At 48.0% G+C, this 12,026-nt stretch overlaps 1 protein-coding gene across 2 annotated transcripts in view; it reads right to left on the bottom strand.

The window, feature by feature from the left end:
* Positions 1–12,026, bottom strand: part of LZTR1 (leucine zipper like post translational regulator 1) — a 62,949-nt gene that overhangs the window by 42,419 nt on the left and 8,504 nt on the right. For both annotated transcript variants that reach the window (XM_088475120.1, XM_088475121.1), the window contains exons 5-6: positions 4,749–4,857; positions 2,426–2,509 (exon numbers count right to left, since the gene is read on the bottom strand). In XM_088475120.1, the coding sequence (XP_088331246.1) occupies positions 2,426–2,509; positions 4,749–4,857 (193 nt within the window). The remainder of the gene's footprint in view (positions 1–2,425; positions 2,510–4,748; positions 4,858–12,026) is intronic.

Below are 12,026 nucleotides of genomic sequence, written 5' to 3'. Positions count from 1 at the left end.
GGCAGTACCAGAGGGAGTATTATTACTGGGGGCACTACCAGGGGGTGGTATTACTACTGGGGGCACTACCAGAGGGAGTATTATTACTGGGGGCACTACCAGGGGGGGAATATTACTACTGGGGGCAGTACCAGAGGGAGTATTATTACTGGGGGCACTACCAGGGGGTGGTATTACTACTGGGGGCACTACCAGAGGGAGTATTATTACTGGGGGCACTACCAGGGGGTGGTATTACTACTGGGGGCACTACCAGAGGGAGTATTATTACTGGGGGCACTACCAGGGGGGGAATATTACTACTGGGGGCAGTACCAGAGGGAGTATTATTACTGGGGGCACTACCAGGGGGTGGTATTACTACTGGGGGCACTACCAGAGGGAGTATTATTACTGGGGGCACTACCAGGGGGTGGTATTACTACTGGGGGCACTACCAGAGGGAGTATTATTACTGGGGGCACTACCAGGGGGGGAATATTACTACTGGGGGCACTACCAGAGGGAGTATTATTACTGGGGGCACTACCAGGGGGGGAATATTACTACTGGGGGCACTACCAGAGGGAGTATTATTACTGGGGGCACTACCAGGGGGGGAATATTACTACTGGGGGCACTACCAGAGGGAGTATTATTACTGGGGGCACTACCAGGGGGGGAATATTACTACTGGGGGCAGTACCAGAGGGAGTATTATTACTGGGGGCACTACCAGGGGGTGGTATTACTACTGGGGGCACTACCAGAGGGAGTATTATTACTGGGGGCACTACCAGGGGGGGAATATTACTACTGGGGGCAGTACCAGAGGGAGTATTATTACTGGGGGCACTACCAGGGGGGTGGTATTACTACTGGGGGCACTACCAGAGGGAGTATTATTACTGGGGGCACTACCAGGGGGTGGTATTACTACTGGGGGCACTACCAGAGGGAGTATTATTACTGGGGGCACTACCAGGGGGGGAATATTACTACTGGGGGCACTACCAGGGGGGGAATATTACTACTGGGGGCAGTACCAGAGGGGGAATATTACTACTGGGGGCAGTACCAGAGGGGGAATATTACTACTGGGGGCAGTACCAGAGGGGGAATATTACTACTGGGGGCAGTACCAGGGGAGGGATTACTACCAGTAGCTGCTGCATTTCCCACCCTAGGCTTATACTCGAGTCAATACGTTTTCCCAGTTTTTTGTGGTAAAATTAGGGTACCTCGGCTTATATTCGGGTCGGCTTATGGTCGGCTTATACTGTAGTATATACGGTAAGTGAGACATCAGTAATCATAAATGTCATACACAAGGTAGAGAGTAGTGGTCATATTTATTCCCTAGCTTATTTATAAGCTACCAACAGCACACACTTAAAAGTAAACAGATGTTCTACATCAGGGGTAAGACTAGGTGTGGCACTCTAGCTGCTGTGAAACTACATATCCCAGCACGTCCTGCCAATACAATTTACTGTGCAGTTTACCTCGCAGCTACTTACCGTGCTGGGAAATGCTATTCAATAAAATAGCATTTTCCCTGCGCGGTCAATAGAGAGATAACCCACTGATTCCGCTTAAACTGCACAATGAGTGGGTTTTCCCTTCATGTTAAACCCCCCAGCCAGAGGGTCTTTTTCTCGCTGACTTTCCTCGCAACTCCTGATGCTGCGAGGAAAGGTCCACCTCTGCAGTTTAATGCAGGGGAAAAAGACCAACAATAATTGAATCTCTCGGCACGGGTAATTAACTTAGCTAACTGAATTTTTCCCCTATGTGCAAAGGTGTCACACAAGCAGGCCTACAGACCGATTGTGGCAAAACCCTGAATGAAATTAGCAATGGTATTTAGCTGGTGACTATATAGTGGCTGCTGTGATTAACAACAGGTAAATCACACAAATATGCTATAGGAATATCCAGCAAACGTATATAAAGGGAGTAGTGAGGTAATCTCAGGTTTATTATAAAAATAAAAAAGTCCACCCTTTTATTGATCGGGAATATGAATTGTAAGCTTCACTGGGGAGGGAACTGAAGTGAATGACTAAATATACTCAGTAAAGCACTGCATAATGTATTTGCTATATAAATAGCTGTACCCAATAACTGGATACAAAGAAATGAGTTGTCTTTAGAATTCCTAGTTTGTACAGATGGTCTCTGCCATGTGACCCAGTGACTTTACATTGTCACCCAAACTCCTCCGTGATTCACAATATCCATCTAATCTATACAAATAATCTAATTTAGACTCAAATGTTACACTATTCCAAACAATGAATTCAAAAGGAATTACACAAACCACAACCTAGCGTTTTATTTAGTTACAATAGAGCACACAATAGCTTTACTAATGTCCTTGACAATTGTAGGCAGAATACTTCGTTTTACAAATGAAGTCATGGTTTAGAAGAATTTAGCATACCTTGCATTTCCATCATATCCAGCAAAGATCCAGAGCTTATCATTGTATACTGTGGCTCCATGTGCTGAGCGAGCCACTGGCAATCTGAAAGGAGATTAGGTCAGTACAGGATAAGACATAAGATTGATATGTAAAACTAGCCCAAGTATTGATACATCTACCCCCCTTGTTAAGATAACCGAGGTCTTTAAACAGAGGTCACTCGACATTTAAATAAGTGATTAGAGCATTTGGTAAACCACCACCCAGTATAATGTGGAGAGGCTATAAAGATAAGAATGCTTGCTAAACACGTCTTCACATCTGATAGTAAGGAGCTTCTGATAAAATAAGAGTACAAATATTTTCATGTACATATTGTAGTTTGTGAATATAATAGTCTAATCTAGTACGTCATCATTTAAGGCACTCTCCTATGAGAATTTCCAATAGAATAGATATGACACAAAGATTACCATAACAAATTGATGCAGATAACATGTACCTAAAGTCGGACGCGCACTACGTTGATGGGTCGGCCATTCGGTCGACCTGCCGATCTATCCGACGATTGGTAAGTGCATACACACCTACCAATCATTGCCTGCCTGATGTGCTTGACGTCACAACTGGGCAGGAATTTAAATTTGCCTGCCCAGTTGTGATGCTAGAGGGACATCCGGCACTGACAAGTGTATGGGCGGTCGGCAGGTCACCCGTAAACACAAGCAGATGCATCCATATACCTTTCAGAGATATCAGGTGTGCTGCAGGGCTGACCTGATATGTCTGAACATTGTCGTTCATAGACATATTGAGTGTCCATACACGCTGATGCAATTGCAATATATTGTTTGTTCAATCGGTGAACAAAATATCAACAAGTGTGTACACAGCATTAACATGCAACAAAACAATAATCAGGTTATCCTCACACTATATGATATATATCATTAGTACTATAGTTACAGCGAGGGCTCCAACACACATGTGCTGTAATTACAACCACCACTTTGAACTCAGGTTATTATAAGAATGATAGGCAGCAAGATATGAAGATTTAAATTCCAAATAAGGTAGAAAATATAATATTATAATGTTAGTAATGTGGCACTGCTTTGCCTTCTATGTGACATTTTTTGTATAATTTGTTTTTATTGAAGAAACAAGAACGAACAAGGGGCATCAAATCTAAACATTAAAAAGTACAAAAGAGAAGAACTTGTACAATAAGCATGCAATAATAAGTAACAAAACACCTTACAGGGAACATGGTAAATTAAGCAGATGAAGTAAAAGAAAACAATAACACAATGTTAGTATAAGATATAATAGGGAGGTAAAAGAACAAGAAAGAAATGGGAAAAGGAAGAGGAATCACAGTATAAAACCTCTATCGAGACTAGATAGGTACTCTAAAGAGTGTCGAAACTAAACTCCCCTTGCCCCGGGACATGTGGACTCTGGCTGATAGAGACTTGTGGAAGATTTGCTAAGGTTTCTAAAAGTGAATAGTGGTGATGTTACCCACAGCAACCAATCAGATTCTGTCTATTATTTTGTACAATGCAACAGAGAAATGATACACAGAATATGATTGGTTGCTATGGGTAACATCACAACTTTGCATTTTTAGAAGCTTTAGACCAAGACCAAGCTACCCCTGGCACTAGGGGGAGGGAACTATTATGGTTAGGCTGCAGGGGTAAAGGTTATATTTAGCCTGTGGGTGGGGGGGCAAGGTTTAGGATACTGACAGGTGCCGGTATCCGATCACTGTCAGGATGCCAGCATCGGGATTCTGACTGCCGGCATCCCGTGCCCAAAACAATTAACATCATGGCAAAAGCTCTCTTAGACCAAGTTTATGTTCAATTTAGGTAGCCAGAAAAGTTGTTGGAAGGGCTGGAATTGGACAGAATAAAATTTGCTCACCCTGGTACTTATCAGTGTACCTGGGGACCCTGCCATTGATACAGGACTTATTGGTTCTGCAGTCTCAGCACACTGGGACCACTGGTATCATACTTGGGAAGACTCTGAAGTCCGTTTCATACTCTAGGAAGGTCTTGTCCGGTTTGGAACTGGATAAAACCATTTCCCAGGACACAGGGGAAAAACAGTTCCTTTCTCTCATTTATTGCACCAGGTCTGACGCCCGGCGCTAGCAGTCTCATGGGACCTGGTGCACCAAGAGGGGAGGCTGCGTTTGGGCATGTGGGGGAAATCCTATTGTTTGGGAGAGAAGGGACAGAATATACATATGTAATCTCTTGCATAGGGACAAACCCACATAATTGTACTTTCATCCTAATTTACTAGTTCAGTACGTCAGCCTACAAACCTTCCTTCAACTTTCCATTCCGTCCAAAGACCAGTTCCGAACTTGTACTCAAAGAGATCATTCTTATTCTTTAGATTGGAATTGGAATAGATGTCTCCAGTATAGCCTCCTGGACACACAATAAGATATAAAACATCAGTTAACATACCTGAGGAAGGTTAGAAATATTGTCTCAAACAAAAAATGTTACAAAAATAGTGGAAAGTCAATATGAGAATGGAAACATTTAAACTGCATAAAGGGGGGAGGAAGTGGGGGGTTAGAATGAAAAGGTGCAAAGGACATCAAACACCTTCTCTGACATGTTTTATTGCGATTCCAGTCCTCTAACCTACTGGAGGACCCGAAATACAGTAAGCTCTGAAAGCAAGATTTGATTTATGCAAGAGTACCAGGAAGATACTCCTACCTGACACTACGGGGGGGTATGAGCCTTGTTATGGCGGGTGTGTTAGCGGTAATTCAACTAAAAGGGCATAAATGGGTAGTAAAAGAGTGTTTGCATGTAGGTTTAGTGAAAGAGTGTTGAGGGCGTTTAGCCGGAACTGCACCAGGGAAAGGAAAAGTAAGTGCGCAGTGATAATACTGACAGCTATGAAGCCAAGCATACTGTTAGGGGCAGTGCTGCAGCACAGGTGCGTACAACTCAGCATATGGGCTATAACTGCAATAAATTCAGGCAATGAGTGAGCTATTGCTGCAAACTTGCGTTCAACTCTGCAGTAGTCCTAGAATCTCCATAACCCGGAGCAGGACAAGCTATAATCACACTGGACCCAATACATTATCGTTTTCTATGTTGATCATCATCTTGAAATACAGAATGAGCCTCTGCTTTTCCTCTGATTAGGAAAGCACCATGGAGAATACACCTTCTCCTTATATTTGTGTGTTATATATATATATATATATATATATTCGCTGGTATAGTGCTTGGTCCGGCACACACCTGTCGCAACGAGAGTGGCCTTTTAGCGCGGCAACAGCAAAGATATTTAAGGACACATCTGTACTACAACAAACTCCAATGGAATGAATCTTGCAGTGGACAGACTATAATGCATCTCAGAAGAGTAACTAACACACATAAAGACATTTAATATATAGCTTTTATGGCATATTTTCTAAAACATAATTTCCTTACCAATATTGACTCATAGTTCATGTACAGAGCATAATAAACATTATAATATTGTTTTCATCTTTCATAAAATCTTCAAAGCAAGCAAAAATAAAAAGTAAAGAGAATCTGTGTGCGGAATTCAATTGATTCCTGCCCCCATCGCGCCCGACGGAGCTATTCAATTCTTGCTCCTGTTGGGCACGATCAGCTGCCAGCGCTACATTTCAGCTCGCAGCCCCTGGGGGATGAGAGCTGAAATGTGTGAAAAACAAGAGATATGGTAAGAACTTACCTTTGTTATCTCTGTTTCTACGAAGTCCATAGGGTCCACAGGGTTGACCTTGGGGATATAGCTGGATCAGGATCCATGGGCACCACACAGTTAAGCTTTTAGCTCCCAGGATGCACTTGGGTCCTCCTCTATACCCCGCTCCCGAGCCACAGGCACCTCAGTTGGTAAGCAGCCTAGGCCGGAGGAGAATATGGAACAGAGAGAAGGAAGACTGGAACACACAAGAAACCATACTCACAGAAAAAGGAGACGGAAATACCGGTGACCAGCAACGCAGCCCATTAGAAGCCAGGTGCGTCAGGGCGGGCGCCCTGTGGACCCTATGGACTTCGTAGAAACAGAGATAACAAAGGTAAGTTCTTACCATATCTCTTGTTTTCTACTTCAGGGTCCATAGGGTTGACCTTGGGGATGTCCCAAAGCAGTTCAACTAAGGGCGGGGACGCTCCTGTGCAGAAAGGAGAATCCTGCGCCCAAAGGATGCATCCTGAGAGGCAAAGGTGTCAAACGCATAAAATCTTAGAAACGTTTGAACCGAAGACCAAGTGGCTGCCTTACACAGCTGAACAGCTGAGGCACCACGTTTAGCAGCCCAAGAAGGGCCCACAGAACGAGTGGAATGAGCCTTAACAGAGGCTGGAACAGGTAAATGCTCTCGTATCTAAGCCTCCCTAATAACAGAACAAAACCAACGGGCCAAAGTCTGGTTGTTGGCAGGCCAACCCCTCTTATGAAAACCAAAGAGGACAAACAAGGAGTCAGACTTTCGAACAGAAGCAGTCCGATCAACATAAACTCTGAGAGCACGGACAATGTCCAACGAAGTCTCCCCTGCTGTAAGATCAGGGGACTGAAAGGCTGGGACCACCAGTTCCTGATTGATATGGAACTTAGAGACAACCTTAGGTAAACACTCAGGACGAGTGCGAAGCACTGCTCTGTCCTGGAGAAAATAATTAAGAAGGGGGGACTACATGAAAGTGCCCCCAACTCGGAAACCCTCCTTGCTGAAGCAATAGCTAGGAGAATCCTGAGAACACCCCGGAAAAAAAGTCTGTACGTCCGGTAACATAGCAATTCTACGTTGGTACCAAACCGATAAAGCAGACACGTGCACCTTCAGAGAGGAAAGGCGTAAACCTAAGTCCAAACCCGACTGAAGAAAAGCCAGAATCCTTGAAACTCTGAATACCTGAGGATCATAAGTTTCTGGACTCACACCACTGAAAGTACGTGTGCCACACTCTATGGTAAATCCTTGCAGAAGCAGGCTTGCGTGCCCTCAGCATGGTGGAAATAACGGAACTAGAAAAGCCCCGGGACCTTAAGACGGCCGTCTCAAGAGCCACGCCGTCAAAGACAGACGACCCAGATCCGGGTAAAGGTAGGGCCCCTGAGACAACAAGTCCTGCCGCTGAGGAGGAAGGTACGGAACGTCGATGGACAGACTCTGTAGGTTGGAGTACCACGGACGTCTTGGCCACGCTGGGGCCACCAGTACCAGAGTGCCTCCGTCCTGATAGAACTTGCGCAGGACCCAAGGCAGAAGGGATATCGGAGGAAACAGATATGCCAGCTGAAACGTCCATCTGACCTAGAGCGTCCACCAGACTGGCGCCGTCGTCCCTTGTCCTTGACCTGTACACGGGCAACTTGTGATTGTGACGAGAGGCCATCAAGTCCATCTCCGGCAGTCCCTACTTGTCCATGAGTAGTTGGAATACCTCTGGATGAAGCGACCATTCCCCTGGATGCACGTCGTAACGGCTGAGGAAGTCTGCCTCCCAATTGAGGATTCCGGGAATGAAGACTGCAGAGATCGCTGGAAAGTGGCACTCCGACCAGGTTAGGATGTGAGACACTTCTGCCATCGCAGCACGGCTGCGAGTTCCTCCCTGGTGATTGATGTACGCCACCGTGGTGGCGTTGTCTGACTGCACTTGCACCGCCCTTCCGTGAAGAGTGGTGCCGGCCGACTGCAGAGCCCTGTACACGGCTCTTAGTTCCAGAACATTGATGGGGAGAGCCGCTTCCTCCGCTGTCCAACGACCCTGAAGTGACAAGGAGCCTGTCACCGCCCCCCAACCCCGAAGACTGGCATCTGTCGTGAGCCGAACCCAGTCCGGGATCCAAAAGGGGCGAACCTCGAGAAGGTGAGCTGTTTAAAGCCACCAATTTAGGGACTGTCGTACATCCGGAGATAGCACCAGGGTCTGTGACCGGATCCGGTGAGGCAAGCCATTCCAGTTTGCTAGAATCAGCCTCTGCAGAGGCCTGGAGTGAAACTGGGCAAATTCCACCATGTCGAATGCCGACACCCTGGAACCCAGCACTCTCATTGCCGAGTGTACCGAAAGACTGGCACAATCCAGGCAACTGCGTATCCGCAACTGTAGGGAAGATACCTTTTCTGGAGTTAGAAAGATCCGCTGCTGATGAGAGTCTAGGAGGGCCCCCAGATGGACCATCTGCTGAGATGGGATCAGGGATGACTTCCTCCAATTTATTAACCACCCGTGCATCTGCAGACAAGCCACCGTCAGTTGGAGATGTTGCAGCAGAACCTCCGGAGAGCTTGCCAGCAATAGGAGGTCGTCCAGATACGCTAACAACCGTACCCCCTGGTTCCGAAGGTGGGCAGCCATAACTGCCATCACCTTGGTGAACACCCTCGGCGCTGTGGAGAGCCCGGAACTGGTAGTGACGGTGCAACAGAGCGAACCGCAGACACCTCTGATGTGACGTTGCTATCGGCACATGGAGGTAAGCGTCCTGGATATCCAGGGAGACCATGTAATCCCCTGGTTCCATAGCCAGAATTATGGAACACAAGGTTTCCATTCTGAACCTGGGAATCCTGAGAAACCTGTTCAAAGACTTTAAATTTAGAACGGGTCGATGGGAGCCATTGGGTTTCTGTACCAGAAACAGCAGAATAGTACCCCATCCCATGCTGAGATTGTGGAACAGGTACAATGACCCCTGCAGTCAGCAAGGAGTCTATAGCTTCCCTGATCAGCATAGCCTTGGCTATGTCCTGAGAAGGACTCGTGCAGAAAAACTAGTGAGGCGGTCTGCGCCGAAAAGACAAGGCGTACCCCTGGGAGACCACTTCTCGCACCCAGGCATCGGTGGTGGTATTGAACCAGCTTTGGGCGAAATGAAGAAGTCGGCCTCCCCTCTGGGATCCCCCAGAGGGAGGCCCGTCCAATCAGGCGGAAGGCTTATCTTCCTGTTTGGAAGAGGGACGCCTGGCACTCTAAGCTTGTTTCTTGGACCTAGCCAGTCTATCCACGATCCTATCCAAGTCTGGACCAAAAAGTAATTCCCCATTAAAAGGTAAGGCCTCCAGGCCCTTGTTTGAATCAGCGTCTGCTCTCCAGGACCTCAGCCATAAGGAGCGGCGGGCATGCACAGCCGCAGCCGACACCCTAGAGGTTAGCAGACTAGCGTCCAAGGAAGCTTCTCCAATATAAGAAGCCGCATCACTCATCTGTCCTAGTAATGCCCTCTGGACTTCCTGAGTATCCTCAGGAAAAGTGTCCCCTAAGGCATTGGCCCAACCCTAATGGCCTTAGCCACCAGGAAATGGCCATGGACGGGCGAGCAATTGCTCCCGAGAGGGAATAAATAGACTTAAGGCAAGCCTCAACCTTTCTGTCCGTGGGATCCTTTAACGAGGAAACTGACGGTATTGGCAGCGTAGCACTCTTAATAAGGCGTGTGACATGGGAATCCACCGCCGGTGGAGCTACCCACTTCCTACAATGCGCCTCCGGGAATGGATAATTGGAAGCCAACCTCTTTTGAGGCACAAATCTCTTACTGGATGTCTGCCAAGCCACCGCCATATGATCCGTTAATTGATCAGATAGGGGGAATACCGCCGAAGTCACCTTAGTTTTTTTTTTTTTTTTTAAACTAGGGAATTTCTACTTAGGATCAGGTGCCTCATCCTCTATTAGGAGAATGGCACGCACCGCCCTAACCAGAGCTCGTACATTAATAGACGACCGAGATTCCAACTCCTGAGCCGAGGTGTACGAATCGGAGTCGTCCTGGACATCACCCTCATCTGAGGACCCCTCAGTGTCCGAAATCTGCGCCGCATGCAACTTATGTGCACGCTTAGACGCCCCTGCAGACCTGTCATTGTGCAGCATCGACTGAAAAGTCGAAGATGCAGCTGCCAGACTCTGGACTGAACTGGAGAGCACGTCCACCCATGGTGGAGGAGCTGCCACATTGGTCTGGAAAGGCACCACAGACTGTTGTGTAGCAGCAGTGGCCTGAAAATAGATAGGCAATCCTGAATAAGGGTCCACAGTCTGTGACCCAGAGGAACTCTGCAATAATTGCGGGGTACACTGGTAATGGGAAATGGTAGGCTGGGACAGAGTCCTCGTAGGGACAGCAGACGGAGCCGCAAGGCGGTCCGCCAGAGACACCAGCACCTGTGAAAACATAGCCCATGGTGGCTCCTGTGTCATAGGGGGTCTGGATTGACCAGGAGTCAACTGACACCGCTCATAAAGGCCATCCAGAGATGCCTCTTCCCTATGTGATCCCGCAGAGCAGCGCCTGCAGGAAAACAACACTGGAGTCCCGGAGTGCTCAACTTCACCCTCAGACATAACCAAATATAATGTACAGACAAAATATATATGGCAATAGAGGAAAAAAGAACTGCACTTCCCTGTGTGCTGAACAACAGTCCTGAATATGGCACTGTGTAGCACACAACTGTATGTGACAGACCTCACAAATACTTGATTTATATATGTGAGGTTAGTAGAAAAGCCCCTCCTCCACACCTGTAGGGCTAAGGAAGAAGGAAAGAGATAGATATAAGCTGACAGTAATAAGAGAAAAATACAGACAGCAGCACTAGCAAAAGTCACATACCATGCAGGAAGATATACTCACTGCACCTTTACACTACACTCAACCGCCCAGATTCAGTGTCTGGGAGGGCTATAGTGCTGTGTACGCCGTCCTAACAGGGGAGAGGTACACAGGGGGACCGGTCCGCGTGCTCCCTGAGGGATCTGCGCTGCCACATGTAGAAAAAAATGGCCGCCAGAGACCTCAGAGGAGGAGTGGCCGAGTGAACTGCAGCTCAGGGACGCTAGACATGCAGGCTGAAAAGCGCGCTGAGCTGAGGGGAGGAGCCGCTGAACAGGGAAGGCTTCCTCCCCTGGCTGGCCATTAACCCCAGGGATGCTGGCTTCCCGCTTGCCGGTTATCCCTGGTGGTCTAGTGGTCCCACGGGTTATGGGGGGGGGCCCGCCGCCACTGCCAGCAGCCTCCGGTCTGTCCCCAGGACCGGAGGCTAAAGGACTGCATTTAAGGTATTCCGCGCGCCGCCGCTAGCCAGCGACGCGCGGCTTACCTGAATCCCCGGCGACTCCGGCAGCAGTCCTGGGAGGTAGACAGAGTCCGGCTAGTACGGACTCTGTCCTCCCGCCGCGATCCCCAGATCAGTACTGGCGTCGCGGCGCCAGTCGGGGATCAGAGCGGCAGCGTGGGCGTCTGTACAGACAGCCCTTCGCTGCCGTCTGTAGTAAAAAGAGAAACTAAAATAAATAAAATCTATTAGAAAATAAAAAGCTTCTGGGGGCTGCTCCTGCAGCCCCCCTGCGCGGTGACCGACTCCGGCCGGGCACCAGCTTACACTGAGGTGCCTGTGGCTCGGGGGCGGGGTATAGAGGAGGACCCAAGTGCATCCTGGGAGCTAAAAGCTTAACTGTGTGGTGCCCATGGATCCTGATCCAGCTATATCCCCAAGGTCAACCCTGTGGACCCCCTATGGACCCTGAAGTAGAAAGTGACATGTTTGGGCGCCCAAACATCACTTTTCGTG

This window comes from Taudactylus pleione, unplaced genomic scaffold, assembly GCF_031769625.1.
Source record: "Taudactylus pleione unplaced genomic scaffold, aTauple2 ptg000162l, whole genome shotgun sequence".
NCBI classification, from domain to species: Eukaryota; Metazoa; Chordata; class Amphibia; order Anura; family Myobatrachidae; genus Taudactylus; species Taudactylus pleione.
This window is presented reverse-complemented; position numbering and strand designations above follow the sequence as displayed.